The following is an 18190-nucleotide window of genomic DNA, read 5'->3' on the forward strand; positions in this document are numbered from 1 at the left end:
TTCCTATATATGCATACTTTCCTTCCAAAATAATGGGCTGGTTTGGTTACCTCTCCCCCCCCCCACTCAATATTTATTTATTTATTTATGCTATTTATATACCACCCACTAACGTAGGTTCCAAAATAAAATTACATGAAAACTTGTTACTGCTGCAACAATGTTAACATGATTCAGTAATACAGTGCATCCTGATATGTACATATCCTATAATACTACAGCAGTATAGCAATGAAAATATCAAAAAGATGCACTAGCCACAGATTTTACAAATGTTTATGCATCCATGTTAATATGATTCTGCTGCTTTATCCTCAAGACTAGGTTTAGTACCCCCTCAAACTATCTTGAGCTCACCACTTGATTGCAATGCACTATTAAACTTACACACACAAAGGCAACACTTGAAAGCCATCCATTTCAAAGTTAAAAAATAATACTTTTTAGGATCCCCCATTTAAATTCCTGCATGAAAATTTTAATTTGTACCTGCAGTGTATGCAAATAGGAACATCTTCATGCTCCTGGTATTCCCTCATTAAGCTGATCATGTCCAGAATAGAGTCAAAAGATGATGGAACGTCATGGTCAGGCCAATTCACATAATGAAATTGATAAACCCTACGTGTTTCCTAGAAGGAAAAAGGTTGTGTTATATATAGGTTGGCTTGAAAAAACTGTCCATTTTGGGAGCCACTCAGAGAAAAGCGAATAAAAATGTTGTAAAATACCACCATTAAGAAATATTTTTGAAGAAACAATGAAGTAAATAAATAAGCGCAAGAGCTGCTTCACACAAATGGCTCACCATATAGAGCTCATGAGGCTACATTTCATGTGGTAAGCGCACCACTGCCAGCATCTACCCAGAACAGACCAGCAAGTTTATAATTATTTTCCTACATAATGAATATAATTTTAATAAATTAATACAAACCCAAAGACTACATATGGTGTCTCTGAAATAGCACAAGCTGCAAAATTTGCTTCACTTAAAACTTGACACACACACACTGGGTCAAAGCCCACGTCCTTCAAATATTAAGCAAGCTTCTGTTTGTTGAGCCTTTACAAATACACTCAAGCGCATTCATGGCACCCTAGGTTCTTATGCAGGGCTACTGACAACAACATACAAACAGGTTCTGCCAGGGGTAGAATTTAGAACCAAGCAGTGAATTCAGCTTCCCAGGAATCACAGCTTTAAATTTACAAGGCCTAAAAACATTTCTACAAACTACAGTATTTTTCGCTCCATAGGACGCACCTGACAATAGTACGCACCTAGTTTTTAGAGGAGGAAAACAAGAAAAAAAATTGCTTTCTTGAATTGTCCTAGGCATAGCAGCCAACTCCTAGAGGCCTAGGTGCCTTTGCCCCCCCATTAAATATTTGAGAAAGCTTCTTTTGCAAGGGAAAAACTCCATTTTTTAAAGGATCAGCTCAAAGTTGCTGAGTTTCCTTGCAAAGGGAAAAAAATCCTGTCTTTATGGGGTTCAACTCACAGTTCTGCAGCTTCTCTAGGAAAGGAAAGGGACCCATTTCTACAGTTTCTAGACAGATAATCTAATCAGCCAGTCACATGTCTCCCTCTGCAGACAACAACTGAGGCCTAGGCAAGGGGCCAAGAAGAGAGCTAGCTTCCTTCTCTCCCTCCCCGATCTCTTGCAATCAGCTGCTGAGTGGGTTCTTGTTAGCCTTTAGCTCTTTCTATAAAAAAAAAGCATGATCTGCCTTTAGCCCCTGGGCAATTCAGCTCCAGGGACCATGCATTTGCTCCATAAGATGCACAGACATTTCCTCTTACTTTTTAGGAGGAAAAATACGGTATTCAAGATGAAGCAACAAAACCACCATGAAGCTCAGCCCAGATTCCAATGCGCACAACACTCAAATTGATTAAAGCTGAAGAAAAATGAAGCCACTCAAGTGCCTCATAATGCATCAAGAAGCATTTAAACCACACAAATTAGTAACTGAAGGAGTATCATCCCAAAGTCAAGATTTGAGTTGAGCTGCCGCTGCTCCAAATGACTAAAAACTCCTTTTGTTCCTTTTGGATGCCAAGTTATTATTAATTTTAGTATTATTTATTAAATTTGTATACTGCCCTATACCTGCATGTCTCAGGGCGGTTACAACATAAAATCACAATATAAAAACACAAAATACAAAAAGTTTTCAGGACGATTGACAGTTGGAGGCATTATCCTGCCAGTTATCACATGTCACAAGGCCATTTCTGCACCACATTAACATGTTGTCAAAGGGGGCAAAGTGATTTGGTACACAGAAGACATCAGACTAACAATACTATGATCAAACCAGCTGCAATATAGAGCTTTTATCTACTTACATTCTGAAAGGCCAATAGCAGAGTTCTAATATAGTAGTCTGTTCTGACTTGCTCAGCTTCCTAAATGAAAAGGGAGTATTTGTGAATAGATGGAAATGTCACAAAATTTTAGTTTAGTACCGATAGTAGTACTTTACTCACTCAAATCTAATTTAGTCCTAACAGCAGTATTGTATCCACTTAGGTTAATCTCTAAAAATAGCAGAATTCAGAATCACACCATTCATAGCAGCACATGAATGAATTTTGATTTGCTTCACTTGTTTTAAATAAAACAATAACTGGAATTTAGGTTCTGTGCCAATTAACCATAACTAAAACTGTAAAATATTTGGCAAAGTCATATCTACACTGACACTAAGCCAGAGTGGTCCACAATTGTGGGCTATAGTTCCTTTAAATAATGGGCTAGTGGTAAACCAGGTCAGCATTATACCCACAAAACCAATGTATAGTTTGCCTTGTTTCAAAATGTTTCACATGCCAAGGGGAGAGCCACTAAGCAACCCCTTCAAATTATTTCATATAGAAGAATATCAATTTGGCACCATTGAGGCTTATGGACCAACATTTCCTCAGAATTAGAGCAATTCAATATACAGTGGGTACCTCGGTTTACAAACACAATTGGTTCCGGAAGTCTGTACTTAACCTGAAGCGCACTTAACCTGAAGCGAACTTTCCCACTGAAAGTAATGGAAAGTGGATTAATCTGTTCCAGACGGGTCCGCGGAGTACTCAACCTGAAGCGTACTTAACCCGAGGTATGAGTGTAATTGGTTCTGGAAGTCCGTATTTAACCTGAAGCGTACTTAACCTGAAGCGAACTTTCCCATTGAAAGTAATGGAAAGTGGATTAATCCGCTCCAGACAGGTCCATGGAGTACTTAAACTGAAAATACTTCAACCGAGGTATGACTGTACTATAATTACAGTAAGCCCACAATTTACGCAGGGGTCACATTCCGGGAATCGCACCTCAAGCCAAAATCACGTAAAGTCAAAAACCACTGGGTTCAGTGATGGGCAAGATTGCCAAAGTCCTTTTTCCTGGAACTTGCACGCTTACTACAGATAATACAGTGGTACCTCTGCTTATGAACTTAATTCATTCCGGAGGTCCGTTCTTAACCTGAAACCATTCTTAACCTGAGGTACCACTTTAGCTAATGAGGCCTCCCGCTGCTGCCGGCGCGCGATTTCTGTTCTCATTCTGAGCTAAAGTTCTTAACCCCAGGTACTACTTCCAGGTGAACGGAGTCTGTACACAAAGTGTTTGTAGCCCAAGGTGTTTGCAACCTGAGGTACCACTGTATGTACATTTCTTCAAGATGGAATTAGAACTTTTTATTTTTTTTAAAGTATCAATTAGTACTGCACTATCATTAACAAAATACTTACACAAGAAATATGAAATGGTCCAAAAGAAACACCTTCTTCCCCATACAGAGGCCAGTAACGTTCACATTTTTTCTGTTACCAAAGAAAATATAGTTACCAAAAATATAATTTAAAAATAAGCACACACATTTATGAATATTCACAGATAGTTGGATTTAAACGGGCAAGGTCATCCTTGCTAATACACCCAAGACCTTCATTTCCCTCTTTTTTATGTGTTTCCTTTTAGGATTTGGAAGGTCCATAGGAAAAACTGCTATTTGCTCTGTTCATGCACCCACACTGTGCAATTCCATTCTAAAACCATTTGTTTCTTTACACTTTCCTACACTAAGCTTAACAGAGTGGGGCAAGAAAATGTGCTAGTTTTCATTAAGTAGCAAATGCTCAAGATTTACATAGGAATTCCTCAAGTAAAATGAGTAACCTTTACAGAGATTTGCTTAACTGCATAATCACCGTAACATATTTAGCAAAGGCCGTAAACAAGCCAGTGCTATTAATACATACCCTTCCCATTTCAAACTCTCGACAAGCCATCACAATAATCTATTTAAAAAAAGAAAGAAATGTGACTGTAAAATGTTTCCAAGAATCTGTGCTTTAAAAACCTTTCCATGTGCATATTCATATACTGACTACAATTATTCTGACTACAACTGAAGGAGTAAACTGTCCAAGGACTTAGCAGCAGGCCAAACACTATATTATCCATGTGCCTGAGTTTAACAAAAAAGTGGATAAACTTTTGGGGGGTCAAGGATAACATTTGCCCTTGTGCCAATCCTCTGGGGACTATCAATGTTATATACTACCCAATCAATCAATCAATTATGGATTTCATCATCATGGTGTTATGATAGTTGTGTCAACATTTCTGCATTTCTGCTTGCCATGTTCTCCTGACCACACAGAGCTAATTCTGGGGAGGGAAGGGGGAGAAGGAGGGAGAAGCCCTGTTGCACTACAGGGACTCACAACAATTTAGTTGAAGCTGTCCCCAAATTCATGCCCCATCCTTCTTCCAAAAAGGGCTTAGGGCAGCAAAGAAACAAGTGATAAAACAATAAAAATCTTTAAAAACATTTTAAATTTAAAACCTGCATAAATAGGCTTGGATCCAAAGGAAACCATTGTTAACAAAACATGTATTGTGAAAATCACATGATTTCCAATGTGACAACTTGCTAACAGCACAATCTCCTATTTGAGGATGGGGCTTTTTGTTGAGCTGTTTATATGGATATCAATACAAGAGGCTTGCTGAAGTGAAGCACAAGTGCTCCACCATTTAGTGAAGTCAGTCCTTGCTTCTTAATCCCTTCTCCCATTGTGAATTTAACAGCTACATGATATTACAGTTCATGTTCCTCCTCTTCTGCCCAGACACTGTAGCTCAGGGATGTGGAGTGTATGGCCCTCCAGATGTGCTTAGATTACAACTCCCAGAACCTCTTACTACTGGTGATCCACGCTGGCTGGAGGGCTGACGAAGGTTGGAAGGGTCATACATTCCCCGTCCCCGAGTTAGCCAAATGCATGCTGGCACAACAGACAGACTTTGACTGTACCCATTCAGCACATCACCAAGCAAACTCTTAGTGGCACAAAGACCCCTCTCCTCCAAGTAGGGGGGATATCACTGATCTCATGTCACAACTTGGAACACAGCACATCAGAAGAAAAACTACTCCTCTTTCCACCTCTAAGCTAAGCTTAGAGGATGAAACATAAAACAAACTCTGGTTCCAAACTGCTCAGAACGAGAAATAGGGGCCGAAGTTTGCTCACATCACAGAATGAAATAAATATTGGGTTAGTATACTTACTGCAACATTGTACTCCCATATCATCCTCCAGAAGTCTATTACTGTGTTTGCTAGTGGTCCTTGGGTGGCAACATATGCTTTTGGCCCATGTACTCCCTAAAATTTCAACATATAACAGAATGCAAAAACAGTTAAAGGCATGCCATGAAACAGTTCTTAGGCACAAAATCTTCCAAGGATGGTTCAACTATGGGTATATTGAAAAGGTTTAGCATTTTCAAAACTGATCTATTCAAAATGTCAACATGCTAATCTCTTCAAAAACATGAATGGAAAAACTGATAACAAGATAAACCCTATAGGATGTATACCAATTTTACTCTACATTAGATAAGTAAGCAGCAAATTCCAATACAAGAGTTCGCTGCTAATGCCCAAGTAACTGAATAACCAATAATAATATATATCTTCCAATGAATCTGGGTTACAAAATATTTGTGAAGTTTCCCCTTAGCTGCTCACTCAACATTCATCTACCTACAGTAACTGGGCCAAACATTCCATTGTTCTTTTTCAAATGCTCTACTATTTTTCTCCCCTTTGAGTATTTTGCTCAAAGTTAAATGTCAGTTCAGGTGGTTGATAGGGAGAAGGGGAAAGAAATGCCCCATCCAAGGGCATTAAATACGGTACTCCACATCATAAGTCATTTCATAGTGATGCAGTAAGGAGATCCTGAATTCTCCTTATGGGAGTGGGAGTGCAGGGATGTTAAAAATGCAGTACTGTACTGATTTTTATTCACACCTCCAGGAAATCTTTTCTAGTCAAAAAATAACGCATGAGTATCATGCATTTGTAAGACCAAGAACAGAAATTAGCATCAGGTAATTATAGACCTCAATAATTGTACCCTTGCGTACATTAAACTTTAAATTGGAAACACAATCAAAAATTTGTTTTATTTAAATGTATTTATTTGGAATCCTTATCCTAGTTGCAGAAAGTCTACAGGAGTGTTGAGTGTAGCACTATCTAGCTCAGTCGGTAGAGCATGAGGCCCTTAATCTCAAGGTTGTGAGTTCAAGCCCCACGTTGGGCAAAAGATTCCTGCATTGCTGGCGGTTGGACCAGATGACCCTCATGATCTCTTCCAACTCTACAATTCTATGATTCTATGAAGGCATTCACACAAAAAAGGACCACACTACCCTTAATAAACGTCACATAGAATGCATAACTGAGAGAAACAATGGATTAAACCCAAATTAGTGTGTGCCAAAGAGTTAACTGATTAGCACTCTTTTTGTGAACTGCTGTGCAGGCAGGAAGGCAGAAGGAAGACTTTGCACAACATTGTATTTGGAGCCTCATCATAGTATACAAAGGGATTATGCAACTCCACATCTGAATATAGGATTATGGAATTCCCCATGGCAAAGCAAGCCAGAAAGAGGAACTATATGCACTCCACCCATCAAGGCTTGCTTTGTACAAGGGGCTTCATGATTTAAAGTAGCCATACTTGAAAACTACAAGCACTTTGCAACACAGAACTCCATGCATCCCAGCCTTAGTGGCTTGCTCTACAATGGGTAGTGTCCAGATTCATGCAAATGGGATTTAAATGATGCACAGCTATGGAATTCAGAGAAAGAATGAATGAATGATCTTGTGTAAATGGATGCACAATGTTTGTTCAAACCGAAGAGCATATTTTGACCTAAGCCACTGTATCAGGGTCTTGCAGATAGATGGAACCCAGAAACTTTGAATTGTGATTCTGGTACCGTCAGCCACTGCAAAGGATTCCTCCACTGCTTTTACTAACTTGAATACAAGTTGAGGTAAAGCATGAGTCAATCTTATAAGATCTCTTCATGTCTCAGTGGGTACCTGGTTCAACAACCTGCTCTAGCAACTAATCAGTAACATAATGAGGTGTAGCCAGTGCTATTTTTCTAGAAAAAGAGGTGCTAGAACTCACCGCAAACACCTCCCTTGTTCTCTTATAATGGCACTGGTGCCCAACTGAGAGGTGCCAGAATTGGAAAAAAATTCTGGGTGTAGCAGACAGTTCATAAAATATGACAATGAGACGCAGTGTCAGTAACTAGCATGGTCTGACAAACAACGAAGTCCCAGGGACGAACCACAGCTGACGTGAGCCAAGACCTGGGCCAAGAGTCTCATGCTCTACCAACTGAGCTGTCCCAGCTATGGTACATTCTATCGATCAAACCATTGTTATTTTATATTACTGTAATAAGAGATGTTATATTTGTCAGTGCTGTAAATTATCCATGTGATATTCACTGCTTAATTGTGTACTAGTTTAGGAGGTCAGCCTTCCTCCTTTTTTCATTCTTTCTTCCACTTTTTCTTTTTTCCTACTTTTTCTTTTTGCAATCAAATTACACAGAGCTACAACATATAATCACATATAATACTTTGGCATCAGTTTGGTTTTCTGTAAAGAAACATGTGTTAAGATTTTAAAAGTTTGATTATGTAATAAATCTATGTTAATACATACCTTAATAAAATTTGCATTGATGTAGTCTGAATCTTGAGGGGGAGTTTTTAAAGTCAGTTTAACTCTGCTGTGGTCAACTAAAACATAACAATTTTAGAAAGAATTATTTTCCATGTTAACAGGTATTCTCCAGCAAAAATAATAACAAGTTATTACCCAAGAATTCTTCCACTGTATCTAGCCACTACTTTAATCTACCCTAAGAGAATTCCTCACTCATTTTCAGGACTGCTTGCTCTTCACATTTCTATTTATTTCACTGCAGAACTCTGCAGGACATAATTCCATATATTTTCCTTAGGGAGCATTTCCTTTACTAATGAAGTTACTTATGAACCACTGGATATGAAATTCTGGGTCTGCTGATAGTTCCAAGTTCTATGATGAGGTAGCAACTATTTTGCCAGTACTGGACTGTTTCAAAGCAGTTTTCTTTCACTTCTAGGTATCTAGGGATTAAATTTAAGCAGTTTCCAGGCCACCTTATTCTCTGAACGCCCAGTGAAAATGTTCCAAAACAGATGTTAACATTAGAAGCTAAATAAGTTCATGAAAATGGAAATGTGGAATAGTATAGACATTAACTCAAAATATATTCCCCAGCCAGGGACTCTTGAGCAACTTAAATGTAACACACAAGGACAATGTATTTGAGGCTGGCTAAAGAAGGCACCTACAGCAAAGGATGTACAACTTCAGATGGTAAACATTAATTTATATACTTGTAAAAATATTTTAAGATGTGCAATTACCATAATGTATTAAGTGCTCATATGTTCCTCTATAGAAAGGATAGCACATTTAGTTTTTCCAGCAACACTTTATAAATGATTGCTTGCTTGCTGCTCAATGTTAAAGTTACATGTTGAAGGCAATCCAAAATCACATTATCAACTTCACAGAATAGACTAACTAATTCTTAGGGGGGAAATCCAATTTCATTTGCAAGGTTGTTCTATATTTTGAAGACTCAGGGTTGTCTTGTAAGTCTTTAGTAATACTTGTTTCAAGGTGTTGCAGGTTATTTGAATTGGAGTCTTTTCCTACTGTTCCTGTTTTACTTGTATAGATATAAGCAGGTTGCAGAAGACAACACTTCCTTAAAGACTCGTTGTCAAAGTGATAGATATTCCAGTTATGGCCTGATGACAACCAAGACCTTGATAAAAGCATTTGCCAATAAACCTCTCTTTGCCAAACACACAAAAACATGTAGCACCACTGACACAGAGGCCTCATTTGCACATAGTACTAAGCCAAAGCATGGCTAAGCATGAATGAACAGGCATGCTGCTGCACAGTTAGAAAATCACAGCTGCTTCACTCCTCTTCCCTTGCTGCTACATTGCCATGAAGACCTGGGCTCATGATTTGTCTCTAAACCACGATCTGCAAGCAAGGTTTGTTCTGCTTACTACAGTGGTACCTCTACTTACGAATTTAATGCGTTCCGAACGCACATTCGTAAGTCGAAAAAAATTGTAAGTTGAATCCCATAGGAATGCATTGGGAGAAAAAATTCGTAAGTAGAAGCAACCCTATCTAAAAATTTGTAAGTAGAAAAAATCCTATCTAAACCGCATCCAAGATGGTGGACAGAGCTCCATTCGTAAGCAGAAACATTCGTAAGTAGAGTTATTCGTAAGTAGAGGTACCACTGTACTTGTAGTGAGTTTGGGAAAGACAACGCTAATTCAAATCATGGCTTAACCTCTAGTAGAACAGCAGCAGCAGGAGCCAAGTAAAGCAGCTAATATTTTCTGTATACCAGCACACTTGCTCGTTCATGCAGAGCCATGGTTTAGTGCAAACCAGACCAGATAGGAAGATCTGGCAACAAAAGCTACATTTGGAAATAAAGGTTACACCACTCTACATTGTTTATCCAGTAATTATATTTTGGGCATTTTTCTGTCACCAGCTAGCTTTGGTGCTGCGCAGATTTCTGTTACCAGTTTTCACTTCTGGGCAAGCTAAACTTGGGAATCAGAAGTCCACACAGAACTGAAGAGGATCCAAAAGTTCAGACTTCCTCAGCAAAAAAAATCAAGGTCTATGGCCAAAATTTGATAAGGAAAAGATTGTCCAATATTTTAAAAATGGCCAACCTTTTCTGCAACAACGAATGAACTAAAAACATATTGGTGGACCGTATTTTCAGTGTTTATATGAATTCATCATTTTATAATGTCAGACTAATATGGATTGAAGTCTCCAAATTCTCAATTTTTTATGAGAGTTTCAAACAACAATGTTCTCCGAGCTTCATATGTATTATGACAAAATCAGTCTGTCTTTATTCCAGGTTCTGCCTGTTTTCCAATAAGATTCAGACTAACGGATTCTTTCCAGAAAAAAAGCATTCGGAATAATTGGGTATATTTTGTGAGTCAGAATAGCTTTTTCTGCATTAGTTGGAAGGTTAAAGTCATTAACAGATTTTTAGCCTTGGAAAAGCTTTTAAATGGTTTTTAAATAGATACTGGGAGGCTGACACACATACAAAGAAACATTCACTTAGGCAGATGAAGCAACTTAAAAAATAATTACTATCTAATTTACCTATTCAAGAGATCTTAAATGTTAACAGGCAAGATATCTTAATAAATGTTATTAACATGTCTCTCAAAGGGAAAAGTCAGGCTTACATGGCAGTATGTCCTTGTATCTGTTCTTTTTCACATTTTCTTCTTTTTCTCCAGTGACTGTTGGGTAGATCTTCTCTGTTCTATACTTCGTTGATAGCCTCCTCAGTCTCTGTAATTAAAATGTTCTGGTTTAAGTTACTTTTTCAGCTGCTCCTTTTTACTTTTTCAGAAAAGTACTCTCTGAACAACTCTGAACGCGGGTGGCGCTGTGGGTTAAACCACTGAGCCTAGGGCTTGCTGATCAGAAGGTCGGCGGTTCAAATCCCTGCAACGGGGTGAGCTCCTGTTGCTCGGTCCCAACTCCTGCCAACCTAGCAGACTTCCTCAGCAAAAAAAATCAAGGTCTATGGCCAAAATTTGATAAGGAAAAGATTGTCCAATATTTTAAAAATGGCCAACCTTTTCTGCAACAACGAATGAACTAAAAACATATTGGTGGACCGTATTTTCAGTGTTTATATGAATTCATCATTTTATAATGTCAGACTAATATGGATTGAAGTCTCCAAATTCTCAATGTTTTATGAGAGTTTCAAACAACAATGTTCTCCGAGCTTCATATGTATTATGACAAACCTAGCAGTTCGAAAGCACGTCAAAGTGCAAGTAGATAAATAGATACCGCTACAGCGGGAAGGTAAACGGCATTTCCGTGTGCTGCTCTGGTTCGCCAGAAGCGGCTTTTTCATGCTGGCCACATGACCTGGAAGCTGTATGCCGGCTCCCTCGGCAAATAATGCGAGATGAGTGCTGCAACCCCAGAGTATAGTTTCAGCTACAGTTACTGTAACAGCTACAGGATGCTGGCCAGTGCCAGCTGTGAGACAGGCTCAGGATCCAGCAGATCCCAGGCTGGCTTGTCACTCCCGCCCTCAGGGGGGCATTTCAGGACATTCCAGCAGGCTCCAAGGGCGGGGGCATCAGTCAGGGGCCTCCCACCTGCCTGCACAATGGGGGAGGTGGGGGGAGGTTGGTGGCAGTAAGAACAAGTGAGTGGAGAGCCGCCTCTGCTCAACCCAAACCCCACACGACCTGGCTTGAGACTTAGATTGCAGACTTAATTACCTTAATCACCATATAATTAGGCTTCAGTTTCAGTGTATCTGAAGAAGTGTGCATGCACACGAAACCTCATACCAATGACAAACTATATGACCTTTGGGGTCACTTTCAACTCAATGATTCTATCAAGGATGGAAATCGAAGTTGATCTGTAGATCAAGTCTGAAGGTCACCACAAGCTTGTACAAATTTATTTCCCCATATTTTTCCAGACTGACCAGATCTTTACAATGTGCTGGAAGCAATCAGAGGCATAGTTAGAGCTGTCTCAGCAATGAACTTCTAGAAGAATCCCTCTTTGGGAACAGAGGGAGTGGTTGTACAGGACATTCTAGTACCTGTAGTGTAGTGTGACATACATTGGCTACATTCAGATGCATTGTTAAACCATGCCTCTTTCCTCCTCCATAATGAGCTCTGCTTCAGATTAACCACAGCGTGCTGCATTGTCCAAACCCTAAACAATGTTTAATCTTAACTATGGTTCATGAAAACAAGCCATCTTAACAAATGATAACTTGAAGTTGGCCTGTCTCCACTAACAATTTAAGGTTAACTACTTTCAACATAGCAAGCTGTGGCTAATTTATAATGAACTCTCAGATCATGAAAGTTTCTAACCTCCTCCTTGTAGCCATGCTGGAGAAGGAGTGTGTGATCCTTGGAAAAGACTGGGCTTGTCCTTAAGATGCTAAACTAGGGTTGCATCTGAAACAACTGAGAGAGGAATGCAACATGCTCTCAATAATTTATAATCCCTAGACTTCCAGCTGTTATTCTCTATGCACAGAGATGCCAACAGAAAAACTGTCAGTGGCACTGAGATACCAGGGACAGCTTGGAGTGCAGGGTGGGAGCAAGGACCATGCTACAAGTTTGTACAAGGTCCAGAGGCATTGTGCTTAGACACTGACTGCGGGAATGGTCTGGAAGCTAAGAGCAGTGAAGCACTTATGCTGGGAAATAATGATAGATCTTCCATGCAGATAATACTGCAAAGCACAGCCAACTTAGGATATCAGTGCCCCTAAGAGAGCAGCATGCCATGAAAGTAATCCATCAGCTCCTGGTGTCTTATTTTTCACTCCATCAGCACCTAATCAGATCAACAGACAATCTACAGTGCCACATGATGCTTACTTATCAAATTATTGCTCTGAGTACCTTTTATTCCAGATAATGCTTCTTTGGCAATCTTTCCCCATCTGTTGGATCTGAACACAATAAGCAATAATTGCTATATGAACATTTGTTTATATTTATATTATTATTATTATTCTTTTCTCTAATATGAACACTGCTGCAGGTTTACTGGGTGCTAAATATAACTATGATCTTTAGGTAGCCGTGTTGGTCTGGTATAGTCGAAACAAAATAAAAAAATTCCTTCCAGTAGGAAGGAATTTTTTTATGATCTCCAAGTTTGCTTTAAATTCTCTCTAGTTCTCCCTACATTCAGGTGATTAAAATCACAAATTTTAACACCATGATTGTACAAAGATTTCCCCATTTTAAAGTTTTGAAAGTCAAGGCAGATGACTTCCACTGGCCCTCTCATACCTGAAATCTTATTGCCCTAGTAGTTTGTAAGGTCACACCCATTATGTGTCTGCTTCAAACCTTATTTTGTTAACGTGCATTCCCAAGAAAAAGCTTTTAACTGAGTTTAGAAATTAAGAACCAAGGCAGCATTCCCTTTTCTAATCCCCATCCTTGTGAACAAATATAAATGTAAGTCAAAAGTTGCTTTCTTGCCCTGTAAGTCCAACAATGGGGAACCTTTGGCCCACAGGCATAATTTGGCCTGACAGAAGTCCCAATTTGGTCCACAATCTTTCTTCCTCAACTCACACCCACTTGCCCTAAATCTTGTATCTTCTCCTTGTGGCCAGTGTTAGAAATTAGCCATGTGCCAGGCACGTTTTGCTACTGCTGTGGGTCCAATTGTGTCTAGGTGGAGTTTTCTGGGGGGCAAGTTTAAAAACCTCTCCCTTAGTTCATAGTAGATACTATTTCCATTTCCACTGTGTGTTTCTCCTTCTTGCATACTGGGACAAGTGAATTGTTGTAAGAGCAAGCTACAGGCAAGAAATGTAGCTGAAATCATAGAATCACAGAACTATAACATTGGAAAGGATCCCGAGGGTCATCTGGTCCTACACTCTGGCAAATAAATATTCCATTGTGGCAACTGTAACCTAGATTTAAGGTGCCATTTAGCATTTTGCCCACATGGTTTGATTTCAAACGACCTGAGCAAAAGTAGCAGGGCTTGCAAGTACCACTGACAAGCTGTTCATTGATGCCTGATCACCTGAGCCTTCACCCAGGTGCTCTGACTTCAAACCACACGGGCAAAAGAAAACACTATGCCCAATTTCATGGTGACATCAGGGCAATACCACCCACCTGTCAAAATGCCTATGGATGCTGGGGGAGACCAGTTCCAAACACTTGACCTAGTTATCAATATTAAACTGCTTTGCTGGGAGGGCAATTAGGATGGCATGTACTGTAAATTTGTACTTGACAATGCCCACCGGCTAAGAGGAGTGCAGTATTACAAAAGCAGGAGGATTCCACCAAGGCAGAGGCCCTGGTCTTTGCCTAGGAGGGTAGGTGAGCTGCTACCAGCAGAGCATGGAAACCCACAAAATTAAGCATTTTGATTTGAGGAACTGATGACACAGAAACAAAACTACTCCCCACACCTTCTTGCTCTGGTCAGCATGAGATCCACCACTCGTCCCGGACGCCAGGTTTGGATTGCTGTTTATGAACTGAAACTACAATAGAGAATTCTGAATCTATTAAAATTTGCCATGATTATTCAGTCAGAAAACTCCAGATGCTACCAGTTTATGGTTTGAAATGTCTCACTCACAAATCCCCCACTGACACAAATCCAGGCATTTATTCAGAATGAGCATTTTACTTTACCCATTGTTTTGTCTTCTTCCTGACCCTCCCTCAGCAGAGGAAACATACAGTACATGCTAGCACAAACAACACAGGCCATTTCTTCCAAGAGCCTAATCCACACTACAATTCACAGAAAGACTCACTGATGCTTCACCAAAAGGAATATATGCTCTTGTATTGTAAGTGTGTCAAAACAGATAATGAAATATTGCTGCAGCAGAACCCAGAATATTCTTCCAAAATAATATTATGAGTTTTTCACACATAGCTTCTCCATTTTGGTGCTATTTCTGTTAAATATATCATGACATGGTGTAGTATGTTGTGTGCTGTTGTTCATCCGAGGTTGCATTTACCTAATTTTAAAACCTGCTATGGAACAGATGGTTGTTATTATATGTATTATATGTATTCTATTTCTTTTCCCCCATGACTGTAAACAGTACACAGGCAATTCTTGCATATCTTGTCTTCTTCAAATTCTTTGATTCTTCTTCTGCACCAAGTTTTGGTTTTTTTAAAAAGCCATTTATGTTTGGGAATATGCTAAATAAAGTAATATAGTAGGGATCATTATTTTAATCCATGCAATTTTACAATTCTCTGAAACCTCTTAAATAAGAAAAACTCAGCATGGAAAACTATTGATCTTACAGAGAAACACTTTTTCAATAATGCATTTTGTATAAATGTATATATGAATTTCACATCCTTTTGTATTTCATTTACTATGACACCTGACATTTAATACGTCGGGAACCAGTGTTGTGTCCATGTGTTTCAATTATGAAATCAAGCTAGCCTGTAGAAAGAAGCAAAGTCCTGTGGTACCCTGTTGTTCCAAAATTGTGGATTACCAATTATAAGTATGAGTAGTTCATGAATGTTTATGCCACAATACATTTGTCCTCAAGGTGCCAGAATACATAGGATAAAATGACAGAAATGGAGGGAGAACCCAACAGCCCATGGAGTAAGTTGGGCTCAGAGTGCAAGGAACCTAAATTACTCAGTGAAGTTCACAGCTTAATAGGAGTTGAACACTATGCTGCCACACTGGCTCTTGATAATCCCAGAATATACAAACAATTGAACATGAGTACTGTTTTAAAAGAGGGACGCAGGTGGTGCTGTGGGTTAAACCACAGAGCCTAGGGCTTGCCGATCAGAAGGTTGGTGGTTCGAATCCCCGCGACGGGGTGAGCTCCCGTTGCTCGGTCCCAGCTCCTGCCAACCTAGCAGTTTGAAAGCACGTCAAAGTGCAAGTAGATAAATAGATACCGCTCCAGCGGGGAGGTAAACGGCGTTTCCGTGTGCTGCTCTGGTTCGCCAGAAGCAGCTTTGTCATGCTGGCCACATGACCTGGAAGCTGTACGCCAGCTCCCTCGGCCAATAACGCGAAATGAGCCCAGAGTTGGTCACGACTGGACCTAATGGTCAGGGGTCCCTTTACCTTTTTACTGTTTTAAAAAGCTGTTTTAAAAAGATACCACGTAGCTAGCAAACATTTCAGAGCAGTGTCAAATGCAAAAATGTAAGATCTTTAATAAGACAGCTGATAAGACTAGGACTACAACAATAATAGCAATAAATATGCAACTATATTGCTGCTCCTTTACAACCTGAAGGTAAGTAAGTTGCCACACATACACCCAAAAGAAACAAAAAATCCCCCACAAAACTTGTTACAAAACCACCCAATGAAGGCACTATTGGCATCTGGGAGTTTTCATTCTTTTGTTTTTCTAGAATACAGAAATGTGAAAGGCTTTCTTTAATAAAATCAAAGTGATGGGAATAAAGATGCTTGGATTAATTTCTAGTACTTATTTTATCCATTTGTTACATTAAAAAGTTGTCCTTTGCATTACACTTGAGCAAACTCCTACTAACTGCAAACACTAGCTGACAAAACCCACAATCATGACTGAGAGTTTATTTCATGTAATCCGCTGCAATTTGTTTGAGTAGGCAGTGCCTAAAGAAGAGCTTCAGGCTTGTAACACTCTGCCAGCTGAGTGCAGATTTGTTCTAAAAGTAGCAGATGTCTCATGGAATATATATAATATGGAAAACATTCTGATTTACCGTGTTTCTCATATTATAAGTCATGTCTTATATTTATTTTTTTCTCAAAAAAACACAACATGGCTTATTTTCAAGGGATGTCTTATTGAGCTGCGGCTCCAGCCAGCTCCCGGGCTTCGCGCGCTGCCTGCTAAGGCTCCTGCTGGCTGCCGGGGCTTACCGATAGTGCGCTTTGAGCTGCGGCTCCAGCCAGCTCCCGGGCTTCGCGTGCTGCCCGCTAAGGCTCCTGCAGGCTGCCGGGGCTTACCGATAGTGCGCTTTGAGCTGCGGCTCCAGCCAGCTCCCGGGCTTCGCGCGCTGCCCGCTAAGGCTCCTGCTGGCTGCTGGGGCTTACCGATAGTGCGCTTTGAGCTGCGGCTCCAGCCAGCTCCCGGGCTTCGCGCGCTGCGCGCTAAGGCTCCTGCCGGCTGCCGGGGCTTATCAGGAGCGCGCTTTGAGCTGCGGCTCCAGCCAGCTCCCGGGCTTCGCCCGCTAAGGCTCCTGCCGGCTGCCGGGGCTTTGCTTAGCAGGGTCCCGATCCTTTGTTCTTTGCCCGCCGCGGCTCCTGCCGGCTGCCGGGCTTTGCGCGGCTTGAGCTGCGGGTCTAGCAGGGTCCCGGCGCCGCGCGCTGAGGCTCTACCGTAGCCGGGCTTCGCACTGAGGCTCCTGCTGCAGCTCTTGCTGGCTCCCACTCGGACGGAGCTCCACGTGGCAGCGGCATCCGGTTCCGAGGAGGCATCTTCCTTTTCTTCTTACGGTACCGTATTTTGCACAGACCTGCTCCCACCACAACCCGGTACTGCTACGTCTTATTTTCGGGGTATGCCTTATATTTCGCCAGGTCATGAAAATCCTGCCATGCCTTATTTTTTAGGGATGCCTTAAAATATGAGAAACACGGTAGTTTTTCCTCATTTTTTATTGGCATGGGAGCTTGCATGTTAGATAAAATCTCAGTTCAAAGATGAATTCTTTTTAGACATTGAAATCAAACAACTCCCATTACGAACTCTTCCATTTAAGAATCTTAAACCATATCTATTGAACTCAACAACAAATGCATTGATAGAACCCTGCTCACAGGGTTTAGTCACACATTGTTTTTTAAGCTAGGGAAACAAAATTAAACACAGTCCAACCAACTGTATATTTTGCATGCTTACTTAAATAGCAAAGTTTCCCAAAACAAACATTGCAACAGAGTGCTAATCTGCAGCAGAGTGCCAATCCTTTGGCACTTCTGTTTTACTACATAGTGTACCTAAGACATTTTCATTCCTGCCCAAACATTTCACCTCTTAAGATGCTTTTAATAATGTACATCAGCCCTCAGTCATGAAGGTTTGATAGCAAGAACTCCAGAGCCTTTGAAGACCTATGGTGTCCTGGGCCTTTGGGGATCCCATTTTTGTATTGAAGGACTGGTACA

General features: G+C 40.4%; 1 protein-coding gene across 7 annotated transcripts in view; it reads right to left on the reverse strand.

The window, feature by feature from the left end:
- PTPN12 (protein tyrosine phosphatase non-receptor type 12) overlaps positions 1-18190 on the reverse strand; it is a 54167-nt gene that overhangs the window by 22145 nt on the left and 13832 nt on the right. For 4 of the 7 annotated variants that reach the window (XM_088652133.1, XM_088652132.1, XM_035128671.3 and 1 more), the window contains 7 exons: positions 10711-10819; positions 8063-8139; positions 5587-5682; positions 4268-4306; positions 3758-3829; positions 2357-2416; positions 490-632 (listed from right to left, as the gene is read on the reverse strand). In XM_088652133.1, the coding sequence (XP_088508259.1) occupies positions 490-632; positions 2357-2416; positions 3758-3829; positions 4268-4306; positions 5587-5682; positions 8063-8139; positions 10711-10819 (596 nt within the window). Of the gene's footprint in view, positions 1-489; positions 633-2356; positions 2417-3757; positions 3830-4267; positions 4307-5586; positions 5683-8062; positions 8140-10710; positions 10820-12936; positions 12987-14483; positions 14559-18190 lie in introns of those variants that run through there. The other 3 variants (XM_088652134.1, XM_035128675.3, XM_035128674.3) reach the window with 2 other exon arrangements.

This window comes from Zootoca vivipara, chromosome 9, assembly GCF_965207765.1.
Source record: "Zootoca vivipara chromosome 9, rZooViv2.hap1.1, whole genome shotgun sequence".
NCBI lineage: Eukaryota > Metazoa > Chordata > Lepidosauria > Squamata > Lacertidae > Zootoca > Zootoca vivipara.